Source organism: Bombina bombina, chromosome 3 (assembly GCF_027579735.1).
Source record: "Bombina bombina isolate aBomBom1 chromosome 3, aBomBom1.pri, whole genome shotgun sequence".
NCBI classification, from domain to species: Eukaryota; Metazoa; Chordata; class Amphibia; order Anura; family Bombinatoridae; genus Bombina; species Bombina bombina.
In genome coordinates, this window is record NC_069501.1 from 1,141,960,578 (window position 1) to 1,141,987,167 (window position 26,590).

The 26,590-nt window shown below is 41.4% G+C and overlaps 1 protein-coding gene across 5 annotated transcripts in view; it reads right to left on the reverse strand.

Annotated features, from left to right (window-relative positions):
* ZMYM2 (zinc finger MYM-type containing 2) overlaps positions 1 to 26,590 on the reverse strand; it is a 409,791-nt gene that overhangs the window by 276,676 nt on the left and 106,525 nt on the right. For all 5 annotated transcript variants that reach the window (XM_053708531.1, XM_053708528.1, XM_053708530.1 and 2 more), the window contains one exon: positions 6,992 to 7,204. In XM_053708531.1, coding sequence (XP_053564506.1) covers positions 6,992 to 7,204 — 213 coding nt within the window. The remainder of the gene's footprint in view (positions 1 to 6,991; positions 7,205 to 26,590) is intronic.

The following is a 26,590-nucleotide window of genomic DNA, read 5'->3' on the forward strand; positions in this document are numbered from 1 at the left end:
AGAACTTTCCAAGATAACAATTTTATATCAATGGAATGAAGGGGTTCAAACGGAACACCCTGTAAAACGTTAAGAACTAAGTTTAAACTCCATGGCGGAGCAACAGCTTTAAACACAGGCTTGATCCTAGCTAAAGCCTGACAAAAGGCCTGGACGTCTGGATTTTCTGACAGACGCCTGTGTAACAAGATGGACAGAGCTGAAATCTGTCCCTTTAATGAACTAGCTGATAAACCCTTTTCTAAACCTTCTTGTAGAAAGGACAATATCCTAGCGATCCTAACCTTACTCCAGGAGTAACCTTTGGATTCGCACCAGTATAGGTATTTACGCCATATTTTATGGTAAATCCTTCTGGTAACAGGCTTCCTAGCCTGTATCAGGGTATCAATAACCGACTCAGAAAAACCACGTTTTGATAAAATCAAGCGTTCAATTTCCAAGCAGTCAGCTTCAGAGAAGTTAGATTTTGATGTTTGAATGGACCCTGTATCAGAAGGTCCTGTCTTAGAGGTAGAGACCAAGGCGGGCAGGATGACATGTCCACTAGATCTGCATACCAAGTCCTGCGTGGCCATGCAGGCGCTATTAGAATCACTGATGCTCTCTCCTGTTTGATTTTGGCAATCAATCGAGGAAGCAGCGGGAAGGGTGGAAACACATAAGCCATCCCGAAGTTCCAAGGTGCTGTCAAAGCATCTATCAGAACCGCTCCCGGATCCCTGGATCTGGACCCGTAGAGAGGAAGTTTGGCGTTCTGGCGAGACGCCATGAGATCTATCTCTGGTTTGCCCCAACGTCGAAGTATTTGGGCAAAGACCTCCGGATGAAGTTCCCACTCCCCCGGATGAAAAGTCTGGCGACTCAAGAAATCCGCCTCCCAGTTCTCCACTCCCGGGATGTGGATTGCTGACAGGTGGCAAGAGTGAGACTCTGCCCAGCGAATTATCTTTGATACTTCCATCATTGCTAGGGAGCTTCTTGTCCCTCCCTGATGGTTGATGTAAGCTACAGTCGTGATGTTGTCCGACTGAAACCTGATGAACCCCCGAGTTGTTAATTGGGGCCAAGCCAGAAGGGCATTGAGAACTGCTCTCAATTCCAGGATGTTTATTGGAAGGAGACTCTCCTCCTGATTCCATAGTCCCTGAGCCTTCAGAGAATTCCAGACAGCGCCCCAACCTAGTAGGCTGGCGTCTGTTGTTACAATTGTCCAGTCTGGCCTGCTGAATGGCATCCCCCTGGACAGGTGTGGCCGATAAAGCCACCATAGAAGAGAATTTCTGGTCTCTTGATTCAGATTCAGAGTAGGGGACAAATCTGAGTAATCCCCATTCAACTGACTTAGCATGCACAATTGCAGCGGTCTGAGGTGTAGGCGTGCAAAAGGTACTATGTCCATTGCCGCTACCATTAAGCCGATCACCTCCATGCATTGAGCTACTGACGGGTGTTGAATGGAATGAAGGACACGGCATGCATTTTGAAGCTTTGTTAACCTGTCTTCTGTCAGGTAAATCTTCATTTCTACAGAATCTATAAGAGTCCCCAAGAATGGAACTCTTGTGAGAGGAAAAAGAGAACTCTTCTTTTCGTTCACTTTCCATCCATACGACCTTAGAAATGCCAGAACTAACTCTGTATGAGACTTGGCAGTTTGAAAGCTTGAAGCTTGTATTAGAATGTCGTCTAGGTACGGAGCTACCGAAATCCCTTGCGGTCTTAGTACCGCCAGAAGGGCACCCAGAACCTTTGTGAAGATTCTTGGAGCCGTAGCCAATCCGAATGGAAGAGCTACAAACTGGTAGTGCCTGTCTAAGAAGGCAAACCTTAGATACCGGTGATGATCTTTGTGAATCGGTATGTGAAGGTAAGCATCTTTTAAATCCACTGTGGTCATGTACTGACCCTTTTGGATCATGGGTAAGATTGTCCGAATAGTTTCCATTTTGAACGATGGAACTCTTAGGAATTTGTTTAGAATCTTTAAATCTAAGATTGGCCTGAAAGTTCCCTCTTTTTTGGGAACCACAAACAGGTTTGAGTAGAACCCTTGTCCTTGTTCCGACCGCGGAACCGGATGGATCACTCCCATTAATAACAGATCTTGTACACAGCGTAGAAACGCTTCTTTCTTTATCTGGTTTGTTGACAACCTTGACAGATGAAATCTCCCTCTTGGGGGAGATAATTTGAAGTCTAGAAGGTATCCCTGAGATATGATCTCTAGCGCCCAGGGATCCTGAACATCTCTTGCCCAGGCCTGGGCGAAGAGAGAAAGTCTGCCCCCCACTAGATCCGGTCCCGGATCGGGGGCTCTCGGTTCATGCTGTCTTTGGGGCAGCAGCAGGTTTCCTGGCCTGCTTGCTCTTGTTCCAGGACTGGTTAGGCTTCCAGCCTTGCCTGTAACGAGCAACAGCTCCCTCCTGTTTTGGTGCAGTGGAGGTTGATGCTGCTCCTGTTTTGAAATTCCGAAAGGGACGAAAATTAGACTGTCTAGCCTTGGCTTTGGCTTTGTCTTGAGGTAGGGCGTGGCCCTTACCTCCTGTAATGTCAGCGATAATTTCTTTCAAACCGGGCCCAAATAAAGACTGCCCCTTGAAAGGTATATTAAGTAATTTGGACTTAGAAGTAACATCAGCTGACCAGGATTTTAGCCACAGCGCCCTACGTGCCTGTATGGCGAATCCTGAGTTCTTAGCCGTAAGTTTGGTTAAATGTACTACGGCCTCCGAAATGAATGAATTAGCTAGTTTAAGGACTCTAAGCCTGTCCGTAATGTCGTCTAGCGTAGATGAACTAAGGTTCTCTTCCAGAGACTCAATCCAAAATGCTGCCGCAGCCGTAATCGGCGCGATACATGCAAGGGGTTGCAATATAAAACCTTGTTGAACAAACATTTTCTTAAGGTAACCCTCTAATTTTTTATCCATTGGATCTGAAAAAGCACAGCTATCCTCCACCGGGATAGTGGTACGCTTAGCTAAAGTAGAAACTGCTCCCTCCACCTTAGGGACCGTTTGCCATAAGTCCCGAGTGGTGGTGTCTATTGGAAACATCTTTCTAAATATTGGAGGGGGTGAGAACGGCACACCGGGTCTATCCCACTCCTTAGTAACAATTTCAGTTAGTCTCTTAGGTATAGGAAAAACGTCAGTACTCGCCGGGTACCCGCAAAGTATTTATCCAACCTACACAGTTTCTCTGGTATTGCAACGGTGTTACAATCATTGAGAGCTGCTAAGACCTCCCCTAGTAATACACGGAGGTTCTCCAATTTAAATTTAAAATTTGAAATATCTGAATCCAATCTGTTTGGATCAGAACCGTCACCTACAGAATGAAGCTCTCCGTCCTCATGCTCTGCAAGCTGTGACGCAGTATCAGACATGGCCCTAGTATTGTCAGCGCACTCTGTTCTCACCCCAGAGTGATCACGCTTGCCTCTTAGTTCTGGTAATTTAGACAAAACTTCAGTCATAACAGTAGCCATATCTTGTAATGTTATCTGTAATGGCCGCCCAGATGTACTAGGCGCCATAATATCACGCACCTCCTGGGCGGGAGATGCAGGTACTGCCGCGTGAGGCGAGTTAGTCGGCATAACTCTCCCCTCGCTGTTTGGTGAAATTTGTTCAAATTGTACAGATTGACTTTTATTTAAAGTAGCATCAATACAGTTAGTACATAAATTTCTATTGGGCTCCACCTTGGCATTGGAACAAATGACACAGATATCTTCCTCTGAGTCAGACATGTTTAACACACTAGCAATAAACTTGCAACTTGGTTATAATCTTTTTTAGCAAAAACGTACTGTGCCTCAAAGAGGTACTAAACGATTAAATGATTAAATGACAGTTGAAATAATGAACTGAAAAACAGTTATAGCATCAAACTTTAAAACAACACAACTTTTAGCAAAGGTTTGTTCCCATTAGAAAAATAACAATAATTAAATTTGACATAAAAATTACAGAGCAACGTTTTTATTCACAGTCAATATAAAATTCTCACAGCTCTGCTGAGAGAATCTACCTCCCTCCAAAGAAGTTTGAAGACCCCTGAGATCTGTCAGAGATGAACCGGATCATGCAGGAAATATAAGAGTAACTGACCGGAATTTTTTGATGCGTAGCAAAGAGCGCCAAAAACGGCCCCTCCCCCTCACACACAGCAGTGAAGAGAAACGAAACTGTCACAATTAAAACCAAACAACTGCCAAGTGGAAAATAATGCCCAAATATTTATTCACTCAGTACCTCAGAAATGTAAACGATTCTACATTCCAGCAAAAACGTTTAACATGATAAATACTTATTAAAAGGATTAGTGACTTTTAACAGAGTAGTTCCGGTGAAATACCATCCCCAGAATACTGAAGTGTATACATACATGTCATTATAACGGTATGGCAGGATTTTCTCATCAATTCCATTCAGAAAATAAAAACTGCTACATACCTCAATGCAGATTCATCTGCCCGCTGTCCCCTGATCTGAAGCTTTTACCTCCCTCAGATGGCCGAGAACAGCAATATGATCTTAACTACTCCGGTTAAAATCATAGTAAAAAAACTCTGGTAGATTCTTCCTCAAACTCTGCCAGAGAAGTAATAACACGCTCCGGTGCTATTGTAAAATAACAAACTTTTGATTGAAGTCATAAAAACTAAGTATAATCACCATAGTCCTCTCACACATCCTATCTAGTCGTTGGGTGCAAGAGAATGACTGGGACTGACGTAGAGGGGAGGAGCTATATGCAGCTCTGCTGGGTGAATCCTCTTGCATTTCCTGTTGGGGAGGAGTTATATCCCAGAAGTAATGATGACCCGTGGACTGATCACACATAACAGAAGAAAAGTGTGATTTTTTTCCATTTTTCCCCATATTTTATAAAAAAAATTATAGTAAATTATAAGATATGATGAAAATAATGGTATCTTTAGAAAGTCCATTTAATGGCAAGAAAAACGGTATATAATATGTGTGGGTACAGTAAATGAGCAAGAGGAAAATTACAGCTAAACACAAACACCGCAAAAATTTAAAAATAGCCTTGGTCCCAAACGGACAGAAAATGGAAAAGGGCTGTGGTCATTAAGGGGTTAAAAAGAATTGGAAAACTGTTAAAGTTGCATGCTCTAACTGAATCATAAACGTTTAATTTATCTCTATTGCTGTAGTCAATTAGGGCCTGATTAAAAAAAAAAAAAAAAAATCAGCTCCTGCAAAGATCTATGAAATCAGTGTGTAGTAGGTAGAAGAATCAAAAAAGTGCAACAATGTAAGAGGGGTGTGTTAAAGGGATGGTAAGTAAAAATATTCAAATTTAAGCTTATTGGGCATTTTGGTAAATGCTATTTTTCAAGGTTTTCAATTACAACTTATTATTTGAATGTTTGACGTCCCAAAACAGAATCAGCCAATGCACAATTTGAAGGCTCAAGTTATTCTAAAAGCAAGATTTACATGGGAAGGACACTGAAATAAAACAGTTATGAAGTCAAGTATGGGAGTAAAAAATTTAGAATAAAAGGGGATGGCAAAGTCCTCAAAACTTATACAACCACACTAATTGGCAGAGGCTATTTAAATTTACAATACCAATAGTATAAAAAAAATATAACCCGACTAGTACACATGCACTGCTGGGACACTGCTGAACACATTTGGTAAACCAATGACAACTGGTGTAGTGATCAATCCTCATCTAGCACCCAGTAGTGCATTGCTTTCCCTGAGCCTGCTAGGTATGCATTTCATTAAAGGATACTAAGAGAATGAGGTACATTTATTAATGTACATTTAAAAGCTTCTTAAAACTGCATGCACTATCTGCATCAGAAAAGATGGCCTTTTGAATAACCTCAGATTTACTATAGATTAACTCTGGCTATTTAATATTAAATAGATTATCTTTGGAAACATGATTTTAAGTGGAATCAATGTTCTTCAACTTAGAGTACCATGTTCTCATGTATCTAATAAGTCTAAAAATGACTAAAAGGTACATAAAATTGTGCAGAACCGGTCCTTGTTCATACAATAACAGGTGTTTTCAGCAGTTGCTTTACATGATTAACCCATTTTGAAGGGGTTAAAACACATAGCATTACAAAATCATGTTTTAAAATTACATGGATAAAAGATAGCCCCTCCCCTAGTACCCTAACCCGATACCACCCCCACATCCAAGGCTCTTATTGCCACCACCATCTGGTGAAAGAAGCTGCATTCTCCAGCTGCCACCACAGAGACTTGGTTATTCTAAATAGTAACAGATTTTGCAGGCAGAAGAGGCACTGTTTATATAGTAACTAACAATGAGCAAAGGCAGTGCACTTCTTCACTTTAAATATTAGTCCTTGGTTGGTTATCCATAATTAAAAACATTAACACTGTCATTGCCCAAACATGGATAGCTTTAAAATGTGTATTATTGAGAACTTTGAAGAAAACCATTAGCGAAAAGTATTTCAGTACTGCAACACTTTCACATCAAGGACATGCAATATTGAATCTAAAAATATTCTGAAGGCACAGCAGCACTATCAATGTAATATAAATATTTTGTTAAATTAGCAAGTGAAGCATATGTAAGTAGTTTCCTGCTTCACTGTATTTGTTCAACTGCTTTCTACTATGGTCCAGAATTAGAGAGTTTCAGACTGGAATTTGATTGAATTTTCAAGCAAAAAGTAAAAAACTGTTGAACAAACACATAAATATGTAACAAATTAAAAGCACTTTAACCCTTTTATTTACATAGGTCTGTTGACTTTAAAAGGTAAGAAATAATCTGAACAAGTACAGAGGAAAATCAAATGTTAAACTGCAAATTATAACAATTTTAAACAACTTGTTGCATCTTTATCATCTTTTCTAATAAATGGGGATTAATACAATTGCAAAGCAACACTTTTTTGTCCTCTGAAAATGAATTCTTTTCATTGGTAGAAGTTGCGACAACTTGAAACAGGATTTACCATCTTAAAATCGCTGAGGCAGACTGGGCTGCAAAATCTCTTCCACTGGCCTTCAACCATAAGTATGTTATTTCCAGCTCCTTTACTTGGCAAGTATTCTCCACACTGTTCGCAGCAATTCATGATTAAACCATTTGCCATCCTGTATCTATTGAAGCAGTGATCACTGCACAGCTTATGAGTCATATTTTTAAAGCTAACTTCATGGCGAATCTAAAAGAAAAAACAAAAACATAAATTAAGTAACCTATGTAAAAAAAAAAAAAAAAATAACCTCACTTAAACGACCAAAGTTATCCCCATCTCTATATTGTGAGGCAAGACCAGTCAACATCTGGTGCCACCTAGCTGTCAAAATCTACAGTTTCATCATAAATCGGTTGAAAGAACATAACTTTTAATTTGGTGGACTCATAATCCTATGGATGAAAAGTTATCAATACAAAAATGGGTTTAACACTAATCTATAGTATAAATATATTGTGTTCATCGAATGTGGTTACAATATCTTTAATATAAATAACACTAATGACATGCCATTTTCGAAATAGGGCTTTAAAGAACCTGATATAATCCAGGGGTGAAGTAATTATATAATCCTTAATACAGGCTTATATAAAATATGATTGAGAGATAGATATATCCCCCCATAATAAAGCAACAATTAGGCAATGCAAAAGATTTGCACACAAAATGTTTAAACATTTAAAACTGAATTTGCCCTACAGTTTAAGATGACACCCCTTGAAAATAATGTTCAGTATATGTTCTGCTCTAAATAAAACAGGGACATGATACTAATGAGCTGCTGAGTTTAAAACACACTGAAGAAAATCACCCCATGTTAAAATCACACTGATCAGTCAATTATGTTAAAGGGGACATAAAACCCAAACAATTTCTTTCATAATTCAGATAGAGCATGCGAGTTTAAACAACTTTTCACTTTACTTTTATGTGTTTGTTTTCTTGGCATCCTTTGTTGAAAAGGAGTTGCAGATTGGGTGAGTCAATAACATGAGGCTTATGTGCAACCACCAATCAGCAGCTCCATTTCCACCAAGGATACCAAGAGAACAAAACAAATTAAAAGTAAATTGGAAAGTTTTTTTGGGTTTTTTTTTTTAAATCTTTTATTGAAATTCTTGGTATACAAACGACAACATGTTAATATAACTAGTAATATACATATACAGTTGACATTGCCTCTTTCCAAAGTTAAAAATAAAAACAATTATGTCTGACACATTAACATACAAAAGTTGTATATTATATAGCTATCATAAATTTGAGAATCTTTTTATAGTATAAAAAATAGCGTTGAACAGTGGCTAATGTTATGGTTACTTAAAAACCAACTGATATAGGAACAAAGGAGCTCTAAATATAGCCACAGAAATAACATAGTAGGTTTGAACAGCGGATAAACACCGCTTAGAGATAAGTACAGAGGAGTAAAATGATCTGTTATAATTATACTACGGTGTCACTTATTCTAACAGTGGCTTAGATATTTTTTCCCCCCTTGAAAAGTAATGCACCGCCATAGCTTCAAAAGGCCACTCATGGACCTATGGAATCTATATGATATAGGGGAAGGGCTTTGATGCTAAGTATGGTCACTCTTAGGGCTAGATTTATCAACGCTAAGGAGTAGCGAAATTACCCGCAGGTAATTAACATTGCACACGAGCGCAATTTTGCGCTCGCGTGCAATCCCGCCCCCTGCCCGCGCACAGCCAACGCGTGGGCAGGAGCTGTCAATCTCCTCGGTCGGACTCGACTGAGGAGATTGAATTTCGCCACAATAGAGGTGGCGAAGATATTAGGGAAGCAGCGGTCTGGTAACCGCTGCTTGATAAATCATGGCGAGCCAGTTCTTGAGAGAACTTGCAGCAGTAGAGGCTTGATAAATCAAGCCTTTAGACCTTGGGATGTTGTTGAAACGGGGGGGGGACGACGACGCGTCAGGGCCATTAACTATATCATAACATTAGCATTAAGTGTCTTATTAGCAAAAGGGTCTCATGGGCACATCATGGGACAAATGAAATAAGAGGGCAGACAAACATCAAGCAATCTCACTGTGTATAAATTTAAGATTATATGGGATATAAAGGACCATCAACTATAATTCACAATATGAAATAGATAACAATCTGAGTTATTGCTTAGCATATATATGGTCAGCTGGCAGCATATGAAGAAGCAAATGAGAAATCACATAGTAGATAAACAGGCTAAACATATTTGTGCAATGGTAAAGTGTTGTTGTAATACCTTTAGGCTTGGACCTAAGAATTAAAATAGATATTCACAAACTTGGGTAGTTGAACTTCACCCCCCAGGTACGGGCCCTATAGCCGGACGGCAGGTGAAGTATGGAGAGTGAGTTTGCAACACCTTTGAGATTGGCATATGGTTAGTTAGCTTCTAAGCCTTGTGACTGCAAATAACTTCTGTTAGTCTACTCCTCTCAGTAGTGATAATATATCACGTCCACCCAAAAATAACATATGGTAAGGGGAAAAGTGCTCTATAATCTACATTTAGAGAGACCTAAAAATATATGCGTGCACATTACTTACAGCTTTGGACTGCTTTATATTTGGAGGCTCTATCCATGAGGCTATAACTGAATAAAATAGTATAACATTTGATTTCCCCTTGTAGAGGTTCTTATAATTAAGGTAGTGAGTAAACTACATTGAACAGGTCTACTAGTCCTATTGCAGGGCTCCTCCATAATTTTCCCCATAGGAGAGAGACAGCAAGCTGGTAGACGATCGATAACAATGAGTTTAGAAAAAATAAAATGTTAAAAAAAAAAAAAAAAAAAAAAAAACAGAATTTATGTTTACCTGATAAATTACTTTCTCCAACGGTGTGTCCGGTCCACGGCGTCATCCTTACTTGTGGGATATTCTCTTCCCCAACAGGAAATGGCAAAGAGCCCAGCAAAGCTGGTCACATGATCCCTCCTAGGCTCCGCCTACCCCAGTCATTCGACCGACGTTAAGGAGGAATATTTGCATAGGAGAAACCATATGATACCGTGGTGACTGTAGTTAAAGAAAATAAATTATCAGACCTGATTAAAAAACCAGGGCGGGCCGTGGACCGGACACACCGTTGGAGAAAGTAATTTATCAGGTAAACATAAATTCTGTTTTCTCCAACATAGGTGTGTCCGGTCCACGGCGTCATCCTTACTTGTGGGAACCAATACCAAAGCTTTAGGACACGGATGAAGGGAGGGAGCAAATCAGGTCACCTAAATGGAAGGCACCACGGCTTGCAAAACCTTTCTCCCAAAAACAGCCTCAGAAGAAGCAAAAGTATCAAACTTGTAAAATTTGGTAAAAGTGTGCAGTGAAGACCAAGTCGCTGCCCTACATATCTGATCAACAGAAGCCTCGTTCTTGAAGGCCCATGTGGAAGCCACAGCCCTAGTGGAATGAGCTGTGATTCTTTCAGGAGGCTGCCGTCCGGCAGTCTCGTAAGCCAATCTGATGATGCTTTTAATCCAAAAAGAGAGAGAGGTAGAAGTTGCTTTTTGACCTCTCCTTTTACCAGAATAAACAACAAACAAGGAAGATGTTTGTCTAAAATCCTTTGTAGCATCTAAATAGAATTTTAGAGCGCGAACAACATCCAAATTGTGCAACAAACGTTCCTTCTTCGAAACTGGTTTCGGACACAAAGAAGGCACGACTATCTCCTGGTTAATGTTTTTGTTAGAAACAACTTTTGGAAGAAAACCAGGTTTAGTACGTAAAACCACCTTATCTGCATGGAACACCAGATAAGGAGGAGAACACTGCAGAGCAGATAATTCTGAAACTCTTCTGGCAGAAGAAATTGCAACCAAAAACAAAACTTTCCAAGATAATAACTTAATATCAACGGAATGTAAGGGTTCAAACGGAACCCCCTGAAGAACTGAAAGAACTAAGTTGAGACTCCAAGGGGGAGTCAAAGGTTTGTAAACAGGCTTAATTCTAACCAGAGCCTGAACAAAGGCTTGAACATCTGGCACAGCTGCCAGCTTTTTGTGGAGTAACACAGACAAGGCAGAAATCTGTCCCTTCAAGGAACTTGCAGATAATCCTTTCTCCAATCCTTCTTGAAGAAAGGATAGAATCTTAGGAATCTTTACCTTGTCCCAAGGGAATCCTTTAGATTCACACCAACAGATATATTTTTTCCATATTTTGTGGTAAATTTTTCTAGTTACAGGCCTTCTGGCCTGAACAAGAGTATCAATAACAGAATCTGAGAACCCTCGTTTTGATAAGATCAAGCGTTCAATCTCCAAGCAGTCAGCTGGAGTGAGACCAGATTCGGATGTTCGAACGGACCTTGAACAAGAAGGTCTCGTCTCAAAGGTAGCTTCCATGGTGGAGCCGATAACATATTCACCAGATCTGCATACCAAGTCCTGCGTGGCCACGCAGGAGCTATCAAGATCACCGACGCCCTCTCCTGATGGATCCTGGCTACCAGCCTGGGGATGAGAGGAAACGGCGGGAATACATAAGCTAGTTTGAAGGTCCAAGGTGCTACTAGTGCATCTACTAGAGTCGCCTTGGGATCCCTGGATCTGGACCCGTAGCAAGGAACCTTGAAGTTCTGACGAGAGGCCATCAGATCCATGTCTGGAATGCCCCACAGTTGAGTAATTTGGGCAAAGATTTCCGGATGGAGTTCCCACTCCCCCGGATGTAATGTCTGACGACTCAGAAAATCCGCTTCCCAATTTTCCACTCCTGGGATGTGGATTGCAGACAGGTGGCAGGAGTGAGTCTCCGCCCATTGAATGATTTTGGTCACTTCTTCCATCGCCAGGGAACTCCTTGTTCCCCCCTGATGGTTGATGTACGCAACAGTCGTCATGTTGTCTGATTGAAACCGTATGAACTTGGCCTTTGCTAGCTGAGGCCAAGCCTTGAGAGCATTGAATATCGCTCTCAGTTCCAGAATATTTATCGGTAGAAGATATTCTTCCCGAGACCAAAGACCCTGAGCTTTCAGGGATCCCCAGACCGCGCCCCAGCCCATCAGACTGGCGTCGGTCGTGACAATGACCCACTCTGGTCTGCGGAAGGTCATCCCTTGTGACAGGTTGTCCAGGGACAGCCACCAACGGAGTGAGTCTCTGGTCCTCTGATTTACTTGTATCTTCGGAGACAAGTCTGTATAGTCCCCATTCCACTGACTGAGCATGCACAGTTGTAATGATCTTAGATGAATGCGCGCAAAAGGAACTATGTCCATTGCCGCTACCATCAAACCTATTACTTCCATGCACTGCGCTATGGAAGGAAGAGGAACGGAATGAAGTGTCCGACAAGAGTTTAGAAGTTTTGTTTTTCTGGCCTCTGTCAGAAAAATCCTCATTTCTAAGGAGTCTATTATTGTTCCCAAGAAGGGAACCCTTGTCGACGGAGATAGAGAACTCTTTTCCACGTTCACTTTCCATCCGTGAGATCTGAGAAAGGCCAGGACTATGTCCGTGTGAGCCTTTGCTTGAGGAAGGGACGACGCTTGAATCAGAATGTCGTCCAAGTAAGGTACTACTGCAATGCCCCTTGGTCTTAGCACCGCTAGAAGGGACCCTAGTACCTTTGTGAAAATCCTTGGAGCAGTGGCTAATCCGAAAGGAAGCGCCACGAACTGGTAATGCTTGTCCAGGAATGCGAACCTTAGGAACCGATGATGTTCCTTGTGGATAGGAATATGTAGATACGCATCCTTTAAATCCACCGTGGTCATGAATTGACCTTCCTGGATGGAAGGAAGAATTGTTCGAATGGTTTCCACTTTGAACGATGGAACCTTGAGAAACTTGTTTAAGATCTTGAGATCTAAGATTGGTCTGAACGTTCCCTCTTTTTTGGGAACTATGAACAGATTGGAGTAGAACCCCATCCCTTGTTCTCCTAATGGAACAGGATGAATCACTCCCATTTTAACAGGTCTTCTACACAATGTAAGAATGCCTGTCTTTTTATGTGGTCTGAAGACAATTGAGACCTGTGGAACCTCCCCCTTGGGGGAAGCCCCTTGAATTCCAGAAGATAACCTTGGGAGACTATTTCTAGTGGCCAAGGATCCAGAACATCTCTTGCCCAAGCCTGAGCGAAGAGAGAGAGTCTGCCCCCCGCCAGATCCGGTCCCGGATCGGGGGCCAACATTTCATGCTGTCTTGGTAGCAGTGGCAGGTTTCTTGGCCTGCTTTCCCTTGTTCCAGCCTTGCATTGGTCTCCAGGCTGGCTTGGCAAGTATTACCCTCTTGCTTAGAGGACGTAGCACTTGGGGCTGGTCCGTTTCTACGAAAGGGACGAAAATTAGGTTTATTTTTGGCCTTGAAAGACCTATCCTGAGGAAGGGCGTGGCCCTTACCCCCAGTGATATCGGAGATAATCTCTTTCAAGTCAGGGCCAAACAGCGTTTTCCCCTTGAAAGGAATGTTAAGGAGTTTGTTCTTGGAAGACGCATCAGCTGACCAAGATTTCAACCAAAGCGCTCTGCGCGCCACAATAGCAAACCCAGAATTCTTTGCCGCTAACCTAGCCAATTGCAAAGTGGCGTCTAGGGTGAAAGAATTAGCCAATTTGAGAGCACGGATTCTGTCCATAATCTCCTCATAAGGAGGAGAATCACTATCGATCGCCTTTACTAGCTCATCGAACCAGAAACACGCGGCTGTAGTGACAGGGACAATGCATGAAATTGGTTGTAGAAGGTAACCCTGCTGAACAAACATCTTTTTAAGCAAACCTTCTAATTTTTTATCCATAGGATCTTTGAAAGCACAACTATCTTCTATGGGTATAGTGGTGCGTTTGTTTAACCCCTTAATGACCACAATGTACCCTGTATGTCACTGGTCGTTAAGGGTTTTTTCAGGACATAATAGCACAAGTCTAGCAAGAAAACGCTATTAATGCCCTCCCTCCAGCAGGCTTTGTGGAATAGAGCCGTCTCAACGCTGGTGGCAAGACCGCGCTATAAAACAATCACGTCCCAAAAAAAGGCCAGCGACATACAGGGTACGTCGCTGGTCCTTAAGGGGTTAAAGTAGAAACCGCTCCCTCGACCTTGGGGACTGTCTGCCATAAGTCCTTTCTGGGGTCGACCATAGGAAACAATTTTTTAAATATGGGGGGAGGGACGAAAGGTATACCGGGCCTTTCCCATTCTTTATTTACAATGTCCGCCACCCGCTTGGGTATAGGAAAAGCTTCTGGGAGCCCCGGGACCTCTAGGAACTTGTCCATTTTACATAGTTTCTCTGGGATGATCAAATTCTCACAATCATCCAGAGTGGATAATACCTCCTTAAGCAGAGCGCGGAGATGTTCCAACTTAAATTTAAATGTAATCACATCGGGTTCAGCTTGTTGAGAAATTTTCCCTGAATCTGAAATTTCTCCCTCAGACAAAACCTCCCTGGCCCCCTCAGACTGGTGTAGGGGCATTTCAGAACCATTATCATCAGCGTCCTCATGCTCTTCAGTATCTAAAACAGAGCAGTCGCGCTTACGCTGATAAGTGGGCATTTTGGCTAAAATGTTTTTTGATAGAATTATCCATTACAGCCGTTAATTGTTGCATAGTAAGGAGTATTGGCGCGCTAGATGTACTAGGGGCCTCCTGAGTGGGCAAGACTCGTGTAGACGAAGGAGGGAATGATGCAGTACCATGCTTACTCCCCTCACTTGAGGAATCATCTTGGGCATCATTTTCAGTGTCACATAAATCACATTTATTTAAATGAGAAGGAACCCTGGCTTCCCCACATTCAGAACACAGTCTATCTGGTAGTTCAGACATGTTAAACAGGCATAAACTTGATAACAAAGTACAAAAAACGTTTTAAAATAAAACCGTTACTGTCACTTTAAATTTTAAACTGAACACACTTTATTACTGCAATTGCGAAAAAGTATGAAGGAATTGTTCAAAATTCACCAAAATTTCACCACAGTGTCTTAAAGCCTTAAAAGTATTGCACACCAAATTTGGAAGCTTTAACCCTTAAAATAACGGAACCGGAGCCGTTTTTAACTTTAACCCCTTTACAGTCCCTGGTATCTGCTTTGCTGAGACCCAACCAAGCCCAAAGGGGAATACGATACCAAATGACGCCTTCAGAAAGTCTTTTCTATGTATCAGAGCTCCTCACACATGCGACTGCATGTCATGCCTCTCAAAAACAAGTGCGCAATACCGGCGCGAAAATGAGGCTCTGCCTATGATTAGGGAAAGCCCCTAAAGAATAAGGTGTCTAAAACAGTGCCTGCCGATATTATTTTACCAAAATACCCAGATTAAATGATTCCTCAAGGCTAAATATGTGTAATATATGAATCGATTTAGCCCAGAAAATGTCTACAGTCTTAAAAAGCCCTTGTGAAGCCCTTATTTACTGTCTGAATAAAAATGGCTTACCGGATCCCATAGGGAAAATGACAGCTTCCAGCATTACATCGTCTTGTTAGAATGTGTCATACCTCAAGCAGCAAAAGACTGCTCACTGTTCCCCCAACTGAAGTTAATTCCTCTCAACAGTCCTGTGTGGAACAGCCATGGATTTTAGTAACGGTTGCTAAAATCATTTTCCTCTTACAAACAGAAATCTTCATCTCTTTTCTGTTTCAGAGTAAATAGTACATACCAGCACTATTTTAAAATAACAAACTCTTGATTGAATAATAAAAACTACAGTTAAACACTAAAAAACTCTAAGCCATCTCCGTGGAGATGTTGCCTGTACAACGGCAAAGAGAATGACTGGGGTAGGCGGAGCCTAGGAGGGATCATGTGACCAGCTTTGCTGGGCTCTTTGCCATTTCCTGTTGGGGAAGAGAATATCCCACAAGTAAGGATGACGCCGTGGACCGGACACACCTATGTTGGAGAAAAGATATAAATCTAAAACAGCCGTCATTATGTGCATCAAAGCAGGTTACCCCTAGACCTCGAGCCTCTCTCTGTAAATTAACATGGGGAGAAATTTACCCTCATTATATAGATGATGGGTATAAGGGAAAGCGTTATATCTGAGCCTCTATCCCACCCCACGTGTCAAACGATGCATAACATTAAGCTAAAATCTACAATATTAAGAGCTAACTAACTCACAATGTGCATATATTACATGAATAGCATAAACAATAATATAAAAACAATAATATAAAAAGAAAAGTTAATAGGAGCAGGGATTGTTAAACATAATTGTGAACATCTCGGACCACAGCGATCAGTGCGGTATTAAGCCTCCCAGTCTGCCACATGGCTCAACCGACAAAAGACAAAGTCTCAGTCAATTAGACTATGCCAAAACGGTTCCGGCTGCGTTCAGTTGGGATGCAGTCCCTCAGCTACAAGACTCAGGAAGGCAGCAGGGCCCGGTACCATGCCCCCAAATAGAAAAAATATCTCCATTACCCGTAGAAGCCCATCGAATGTAAAGTTACTTACTGGTGGTCTTTATCTCCCATCCCATGGCACAAGGGTAGGTCAGCGTGAGGTGCTTTAGAGGCATGGAACTGGGGAATCATCTCTGCATTGTTTCTTCTTTCTTGATCAGCTAGGTGTATGTTAGTCTCCCGGTATTGAGCGCTGCGTGAAGAGATCTGTTGTGTACTTTGCTTTGCTGAAGGCAGTGTGTCATCTTGTGTTGGTGACTTCCCGGGATTCTGTGTTGGCGGATGTCCACACCCAATGGATCTCTGGTGCTCCAGCTGCCACAAGATTAGCACGGCTCCTATGTCTTTCTGTAGCTCACGAAAGTGCCGAGACAGTGAGGACCGGACCTTCAGTTCCCAGTTGTCTATCGCCTCCCTCACTTTTGGCTTGCTTTGTTCCATCTGTCACAGTAACGGTTGCACAGTCTGAGCACCGAGTCAGTACATCAACAATGGCACGGTTAGTTGCTGCATATAACAGTGTTAGGTTGGTTGTAATTCCTGATAGTCCGGGAGGAGTGGTGTAGATCTTTATGCAGGCCGCAGCTCAAGTTTTCCAAATGTCTGGATTAGGGCTTCATATTAGAAAGTGTCATACAATAGTGGCATCAAATGATGTAAGTGTCTCTATAGAAGGCTATTTATGACAAAGCAGTTAGCGATGTCCCTGTTAGCTGAAGATAATCAACAGATTAATTAGATAAAATGAGGAGCTCCCATATTTGCTTCCTGACACGGATGATGGCTAGACACGCCCACTGGAAAGTTGTTTTAACTCACATGCTCTGAATTATGAAAGAAAATTTTTGGGTGTCCCTTTAAGGTTAGTTGCACCAAGACTACTACGGGTTTGCAAATAACGTTTGTTTTAGCTGATTTTATAACATTTTGTATGCAAGTATTTCCCAACAGTGCTATACATACACTATCCTGTAAAACAGGGCTCGGCAAACCCAGGAGCATCTACAAATTTACCATGGATCCTAACTTTTTGGGTCTCTCCCTCAATATCTATCTATACAAATACCACTGCCTGGCTCCTAAAAGCAAATAAAATGTATAATAGGAGTAAATTAGACAGTTGCTTAAAATTGCATGCTCTATCAGAATCATGATAGAAAGAAGAAAAAAAAAAAAAAAAAATGTATGCTTACCTGATAAATTTATTTCCGGTTATGGCGAGTCCACAGTTTGAGTAGTTACTGCTGGGAATATCACTCCTGGCCAGCAGGAGGCGGCAAAGAGCATCACAGTTAAACTGCTAAGTATCACTCTCTTACCCAAAACCTCCAGTCATTCGCTCGAAGGGAAATGGAGAAAAAGGAGTAACACAAGGTGTAGAGGTGCCTGAGGTTATAGTCAAAAGAACAGCTGTCTTAAAATAAAGGGTGGGGCCGTGTACTCACCATATCCGGAAATAAATTTATCAGGTAAGCATAAATTTTGTTTTTCTTTCCTAAGATATGGAGAGTCCATGGTTGGAGTAATTACTGTTGGGAACCAATACCCAAGCTAGAGGACATGGATAAATAGGGAGGGACAAGACAGGCAGTCCTAAACAGAAGGCACCAACGCATGAAGAACCTTTCTCCCAAAAGAAGCCTCAGCCAAGGCAAAAGTATGTAGAGAAGACCAAGTTGCAGCCTTGCAAATTTGTTCCACAGAAGCTTTTTGAAAGCTCAAGAAGAGGAAACCGCTCTCGTGGAATGAGCCGTAATTCTCTCAGGAGACTGCTGTCCAGCAGTCTCATAAGCCAAATGAATTATACTTCGTAATCAAAAAGAAAGCGTAGTAGCAGTAGCTTCCTGACCTTTACATTTCCCAGAGAAACAGACAAAGAGGGAAGAGGACTGGCGAAAATCCTTAGTCGCCTGTAAGTAGAATTTAAGAGCTTGTACAACATCCAAATTGTGTGACAAACGTTCTATGGCAGAAGGAGGATTAGGACACAGAGAGGGAACAATTTCCTGATTGATATTTCTATTAGAAACAACCTTAGGAAAGAACCTAACTTAGTACGAAGAACCGCCTTTTTTGGCATGAAAAATAAGATAAGGGGAATCACCCTACAGAGCTCAGAGTTCCGAGACTCTTCAAGCAGAAGAGACAGCAACAAGAAACTAAACGTTCCAAGATAACAACTTAATGTCTATGGAACGCAACGGCTCAAACAGAGCCAGCTGTAAAACTTTAAGAACAAGGTTAAGGCTGCAAGGAGGAACAACAGACTTAGATAGGCATGATTTTGACCAAGGCCTGACAAAAAGATTGCACATCTGGCACATCCACCAAACGTTTATGTAGTTAAACTGAGAAAGCAGAAATTTGACCCATCAGGGTACTGACTGACAATCCCTTCTCCAGACTTTCATGAAGAAAAGATACAATTCTAGGAATTCTAGAGTAGCCCTTGGATTCACACCAATAAAGATATTTACGCCATATCTTATGGTAAATCTTTCTAGTAACAGGCTTGTGACCCTGAATAATCGTGTTAATAGCAGACTCAGAAAAACCACGCTTAAACAGAATTAAGCGTTCAAACTCCAAGCAGTCAGCTTCAGAGAAACAAGATTTAGATGAAGGAAGGGACCCTGAATCAGGAGGTCCTTCCTCAGAGGTAGTCTTCAAGGTGGGAGAGATGACATCTCCACTTGGTCTGCAAACCAGATCCTGCGAGGCCACGCAAGGGCTATGAGAATCACTGACACCCTCTCCTGTAATGACTCGTGGAAGGAGAGCAAACGGAGGAAACGGGTATGTCAACCTGAAAACCCAAAGAACCACCAGAGCATCTATCAGAATGGCCAGCGGATCTCTTGACCTTTAACCGTACCTTGGAAGTTTGGCATTCTGACATGACGCCATCAGATCTAATTCCGGCAACCCCCATTTGAGGGCTAAGCAGAAAAACCCCTCCAGATGGAATTCCCCTTCCCCGGGATGAAAAGTCTGTCTGCTCAGTAAATCCACTTCCCAGTTGTCTACTCCTGGAATGTGTATGGCAGATATACAGCAATTGTGGGTCTCTGCCCATTGAAGAATCAGAGTAACCTCCTGCATGGCTAAGGAACTCCCTGGTGATTGATGTAAGCCATAGAGGTTATGTTGTCTGACTGAAACCTGATAAACTGGGCTGAGGACAACTGAGACCAAGCCAATAGAGCATTGTAAATCGTCCTCCATTCCAAGATGTTTATGGGAAGAGCAGACTCCTCCCGAGTCCAAAGGCCCTAAGCTTTTAACGAGTTCCAGAGAATCCCTTGGCGACTGATGTAACTCTATTCTCAGATAGATCCGCATGGTCGCCATTCCATTATCTGAGCATGCACAACTGGAGAGCTCTCAAATGGAATCGAGCAAAAGGAATGATGTCAATGGAAGCTACCATCAGACTGATTACCTCCATACATTGAGCCACTGAAGGATGAGCAAGAGCCTAAAGAGAGACAAGGGGGAATTGTTTTTTTCCTGACCTCTGTCAGAAAAATCTTCATCAATAGAGAATCTATTATGGTCCCTAAGAACACTACTCTTGTAGCAGGGGAAAGGGAGCTTTTTTTCAGATTCACAAACCATCCGTGGGAACGAAGAAAAAACATCTCTGTGAAATTTTGCTTGTTGAAAAGATGGCGCCTGAACCAATATATCGTCCAGGTAGGCTGCCACAGCAATTCCACGAGAACAGACCACTGCCAAAAGAGCGCCCAGAACCTTTGAAAAAAAATTTAGGAGCCGTGGCTAGACCGAATGGAAGGGGCACAAACTGGAAAAGTTTGTACAGAAAGGCAAATCTCAGGAATCTGTGATGGTCCCTGTGAAAAGGAGCATGAAGATATGCATCCTTTAGGTCTATGGTTGGTCATGAACTAACCCTCTTGTACTAAAGGAAGAATGGAGCGTATAGTCTCCATCTTGAAGGATGGAACTTTGAGAAACTTGTTTAGACACTTCAAGTCTAGAATGAGACGGAAAGTTCCCTCTTTTTTGGGAACCACGAATAGGTTGGAGTAGAACCCGAGACCCTGTTCCTGAACGGGAACTATCACTCCCAGGGAGGAAAGAAGATGTATACATTTCAAAAACACCTCTCTTTATCTGGTCTGTGGATAATCTTGAGAAGGAATCTGCCTCTGGGAGGAAAAGTCTTTAATTCCAATTTGTAACCCTGGGATACTATGTCCACAGTCCAGGGATCTGGGACAATTTGTATCTAGGCTTGAGAGAACTGAGAAATTCTGCCCCCCACCAGATCCTATCCCGAATCAGGGGCAAACCCTTCATGCTGATTTGTAATCAGCTGCGGGTTTCTTTGATTGTTTCCTCTTGTTACAAGACTGATTGGGTTTCCAAGAAGACTTGGGTTATTCCTGCTTGAAAGAATGAGAAGGCTTTCCTCTGAAGTTACGAAAGGAATGAAAATGACTGACGTCCTTTAGGCCTATTCTTATCTCGAGGTAGAAAAGACCCTTTTCCACCCGTAATATCAGAGATAATTTCTGCCAAACCGGGTCCAAATAAGGTTTAGACCTTGTAAGGAATCGCCAAAAGCTTGACTTTAGAGGAAACGTCCGCAGGCCAGGATTTCAACCATAACGCCCTTGGAAACTAGCAGTTTTAGCTCCTAGTCCCACAACCTGTAAAACGGCATCTGCAATAAAGGAATTGGCCAACTTAAGAGCTTAAATCATATCCTGAATTTCATCCATACTTGAAGAGAATCAGACAAGGTGTCGAACCAATAAGATGCCGCACTATTCACTGTGGCAATACACACCACAGGTTGCCATTGGAGACCTTGATGAACAAATCTTTTTCAAATAAGCCTCCAGCTTCTTGTCAATAGGATCCTTAAAAGAGAAGCTATCCTTAATAGGAATAGTGGTTCTCTTAGCCAGAGTGGAAATGGTCCCTTCAACTTTGCGTACAGTATACCAAGGGTCTTTACTGGAGTCTTCGACAGGAAACATTTCCTTAAAAATGGGAGATGGGAAAAAAGACACCCATGGTTTCTCCCATTCCTGTAAGATAATCTCCCTAGCACGGTCCGGCACAGGAAAAAACTCCAAAGTGGAAGGTAATCAAAGAAACTATTAAGTTTACTAGATTTCTTAAGAGTGACAATGACAGGGGTATCAGAGTCATCTAAAGTAGCTAAAAAATCCTTTAATAGACCAACCTGCTGTGACACTCACATGTCCAGCTCTAGGGGGCGCTCGGATAGCACACACTATTTGAAATATATACACAGAAAATATGAGATACCTAATATGCTAATATACACAGTATATAAGAGTCTTATCTTATCAGAGTCCTTGGTAAGTGACACTGTGGGATTGATAGAAGTCTCAGTGTAGTCTTCTGTGGTTATATCATACTCCAAAATGGAACACAGTATCTGTGGTAACAGCAGCTCCACTCCCAACACAACTAAGGGAACAATATCTGTGAGAGATCACAAAACAAGAGGGCGCCTCCTAGTGTAGTACTGTGAGTATATCCAATATTCTCAAATATAAAAAAGAAAGATACTAACAAAATGAACAGCACCAATGTGCTAATTGACACAGGCTGAGATCTGTTTCCCAGCGAACTGATCCCCCAGGGGATGGGGGCTCGAGGTGCCCAGAGTCCAGATATCTGTAGGTAATAAACACAAAACACCAGGGCGCCTCCTAATATAATACTGCAGGTATCAACAATAATAGCAAATTTATGGAAGAAAATATACAAAATGAGCAGCACCAATGTGCTAAAAGGGGCTGGCTGAGACCTCACAGTTTCCCAGCTAACTGATCCTTAAGAGGATGTCGGGGCTCGAGGGTGCCCAGAACCAGGTCCAAAGAGTCAGGATTCCATATAATGCAGTTGAAATTTTATTAAAATTACCAATGGGAATGTACATTACCCAAAGTATTAAAAACAAGTTAAAAAACATAATTTATGTAAGAACTTACCTGATAAATTCATTTCTTTCATATTAGCAAGAGTCCATGAGCTAGTGACGTATGGGATATACATTCCTACCAGGAGGGGCAAAGTTTCCCAAACCTTAAAATGCCTATAAATACACCCCTCACCACACCCACAATTCAGTTTAACGAATAGCCAAGAAGTGGGGTGATAAGAAAAAAAGTGCGAAAGCATATAAAATAAGGAATTGGAATAATTGTGCTTTAAAAAAATCAAAACCACCACAAAAAAGGGCAGGCCTCATGGACTCTTGCTAATATGAAAGAAATGAATTTATCAGGTAAGTTCTTACATAAATTATGTTTTCTTTCATGTAATTAGCAAGAGTCCATGAGCTAGTGACGTATGGGATAATGATTACCCAAGATGTGGATCTTTCCACACAAGAGTCACTAGAGAGGGAGGGATAAAATAAAGACAGCCAATTCCTGCCAAAAATAATCCACACCCAGAATAAAATTTTAATGAAAAAACATAAGCAGAAGATTCAAACTGAAACCACTGCCTGAAGTACGTTTCTACCAAAAACTGCTTCAGAAGAAGAAAACACATCAAAATGGTAGAATTTAGTAAAAGCATGCAAAGAGGACCAAAGAATGCAATGATTTCTCCTTAGAATTCATAGGATTAGGACATAATGAAGGAACCACAATTTCTCTACTAATGTTGTTAGAATTCACAACCTTAGGTAAAAAATTCAAAAGAATTTCGCAGCACCGCCTTATCCTGATGCAAAATCAGAAAAGAAGACTCACAAAAAAAGAGTAGATAATTCAGAGACTCTTCTGGCAGAAGAGATGGCCAAAAGAAACAAAACTTTCCAAGAAAGTAATATAACGACCAAAGAATGCATGGGTTCAAAAGGAGGAGCTTGAAGAGCCCCCAGAACCAAATTCAAACTCCAAGGAGGAGAAATTGACTTAATGACAGGTTTTATACGAACCAAAGCTTGTACAAAACAATGAATATCAGGAAGATTAGCAATCCTTCTGTGAAAAAGAACAGAAAGAGCAGAGATTTGTCTTTCAAGGAACTTGCGGACAAACCTTTATCTAAACCATCCTGAAGAAATATAAGTCTTCCAGACTCTATAATATATCTCTCTAGATACAGATTACGAGCCTGTCACATAGTATCAATCACAGAGTCAGAGAAACCTCTTTGACCAAGAATCAAGCGTTCAAACTCCATACCTTAAAATTAAGGTTTTGAGATCCTGATGGAAAAAAGAACCTTGAGACAGAAAGACTGGTCTTAACGGAAGAGTCCACAGCTGGCAAGAGGCCATCCGGACAAGATCCGCATACCAAAACCTGTAAGGCCATGCTGGAGCTACCAGCAGGACAAACGAGCATTCCTTAGAATATTGGAGAATACCCTTGGAAGAAGAACTAGAGGCGGAAAGATATAGGCAGGATGACACTTGTAAGGAAGAGATAATGCATCCACTGCCTCCGCCCGAGGATCCCGGGATCCGGACAGATACCAGGGAAGTTTCTTGTTTAGATGAGAAGCCATCAGATCTATTTCTGGGAGTTCCCACATTTGAACAATCTGAGGAAATACCTCTGGGTGAAGACCATTCGCCCAGGTGCAACGTTTGGCGACTGAGATAATCCGCTTTCCAATTGTCCATACCTGGGATATGAACCGCAGAGATTAGACAGGAGCTGGATTCCGCCCCAAACCAAAATTCGAGATACTTCTTTCATAGCCAGAGGACTGTGAGTCCCTCCTTGATGATTGATGTATGCCACAGTTGTGACATTGTCTGTCTGAAAACAAAATGAACAACTCTCTCTTCAGAAGAGGCCAAGACTGAAGAGCTCTGAAAATTGCACGGAGTTCCAAAATATTGATCGGAAATATCACCTCCTGAGATTCCCAAACCCCTTGTGCCGTCAGATACCCCCACACAGCTCCCCAACCTGTAAGACTTGCATCTGTTGAGATTATAGTCCAGGTCGGAAGAACAAAGAAGCCCCCTGAACTAAACGATGGTGATCTGTCCACCATGTCAGAGAGTGTCGTATAATCGGTTTAAAGATATTAATTGAGATATCTTTGAGTAATCCCTGCACCATTGGTTCAGCATACAGAGCTGAAGAGGTCGCATGTGAAAACGAGCAAAGGAGATCGCATCTGATGCGGCAGTCCTAAGACCTAAAATTTCCATGCATAAGGCTACCAAAGGGAATGATTGTGACTGAAGGTTTTGACAAGCTGATATCAATGTTAAACTTCTCTTGTCTGACAAGGACAGAGTCATAGACACTGAATCTATCTAGAAACCTAAAAAGGTTACCCTTGTCTGAGGAATCAATGAACTGATTGGTAAATTGATCCTCCAACCATGAACTTGAAGAAACAACACAAGTCGATTCGTATGAGATTCTTCGAAAATGAGAAGACTGAGCAAGTACCAAGATATCGTCCAAATAAGTAAATACCAAAACCCTGTTCTCTGATTACAGAAAGAAGGGCACCGAGAACCTTTGAAAAAAATTCTTGGAACTGAGGCTAGGCCAAACGGTAGAGCCACAAAACTGGTAATGCTTGTCTAAAAAGAGAATCTCAGACACTAAAAGTGATCTGGATGAATCGGAATATGCAGATACACATCCTGTAAATCTATTGTAGACATATAATGCCCTTGCTAAACAAAAGGCAGGATAGTCCTACAGTAACCATCTTGAATGTTGGTATCCTTACATAACGATTCAATATTGATAGATCCGGAACTGGTCTGAAGGAATTGACCTTCTTTGGTACAATGAAGAGATAAAATAAAACCCCAGCCCCTGTTCCAGAACTGGAACTGGCATAATTACTCCAGCCAACTCTAGATCTGAAACACATTTCAGAAATGCTGAGCCTTGCTGTGTTAACTGGGACACGGGAAAGAAAAAAATCTCTTAGCAGGAGACCTTAACTTGAAGCCAATTCTGTACCTTTCTGAAACAAAGTTCTGAAACCAGAGATTGAGAACGGAATTGATCCAAATTTCTTTGAAGAAAACGTAATCTGCCCCATACCAGCTGAGCTGGAATAAGGGCCGCACCTTCATGGGTACTTAGGAGCTGGCTATAGGTTTTTATAAGGCTTGGATATATTCCAAACTGGAAATAGTTTCCAAACTGATAACGCTCCTGAGGATGAAGGATCAGGCTTTTGTTCCTTGTTGTGAGGAAAGGAACGAAAATGATTATTAGACCTAAATTTACCTTAGATTTTTTATCCTTTGGTAAAAAAGTTCCCTTCCTTCCAGAAACAGTTGAGATAATAATTTATTACCCTGGAAAGAAAGGGAAAGCAAAGTTGACTTAGAAGACATATCAGCATTCCAAGTTTAATCCATAAAGCTTTTCTAGCTAAAATAGCTAGAGACATATACCTGACATCAACTCTAATGATATCAAAAGATGGTATCACCAATAAAATTATGAGCATGTTATAGAATAATAATAATGCTATAAAATTATGATCTGTTACTTGTTGCGCTAAAGCTTCTAACCAAAAAGTTGAAGCTGCAGCAACATCCGCTAAAAATATAGCAGGTCTAAGAAGATTACCTGAACATAAGTAAGCTTTTCTTAGAAAGGATTCAATTTTCCTATCTAAAGGATCCTTAAATGAAGTACTATCTGCCGTAGGAATAGTAGTACATTTAGCAGGAGTAGAGACAGCCCCAAAACCTTAGGGATTTTGTCCCAAAAAAACTCTAATCTGTCAGATGGCACAGGATATAATTGCTTAAACGTTTAGAAGGAGTAAAAGAATTACCCAAATTATTCCATTCCCTGGAAATTACTTCAGAAATAGCATCAGGGAGATTAAACACTTCTGGAATAACTACAGGAGATTTAAAAACCTTATTTAAACGTTTAGATTTAGTATCAAGAGGACCAGAATCCTCTATTTCTAATGCAATTAATACTTCTTTAAATAAAGAACGAATAAATTCCATCTTGAACAAATACAAAGATTTATCAGCATCAACCTCTGAGACAGAAACCTCTGAACCAGAAGAACCATTATCAGTATCAGAATGATGATGTTCATTTAAAAATTCATCTGAAAAAAGAGAAGTTTTAAAAGTCTTTTATGTAAACTAGAAGGAGAAATAACAGACATAGCCTTCTTAATGGAT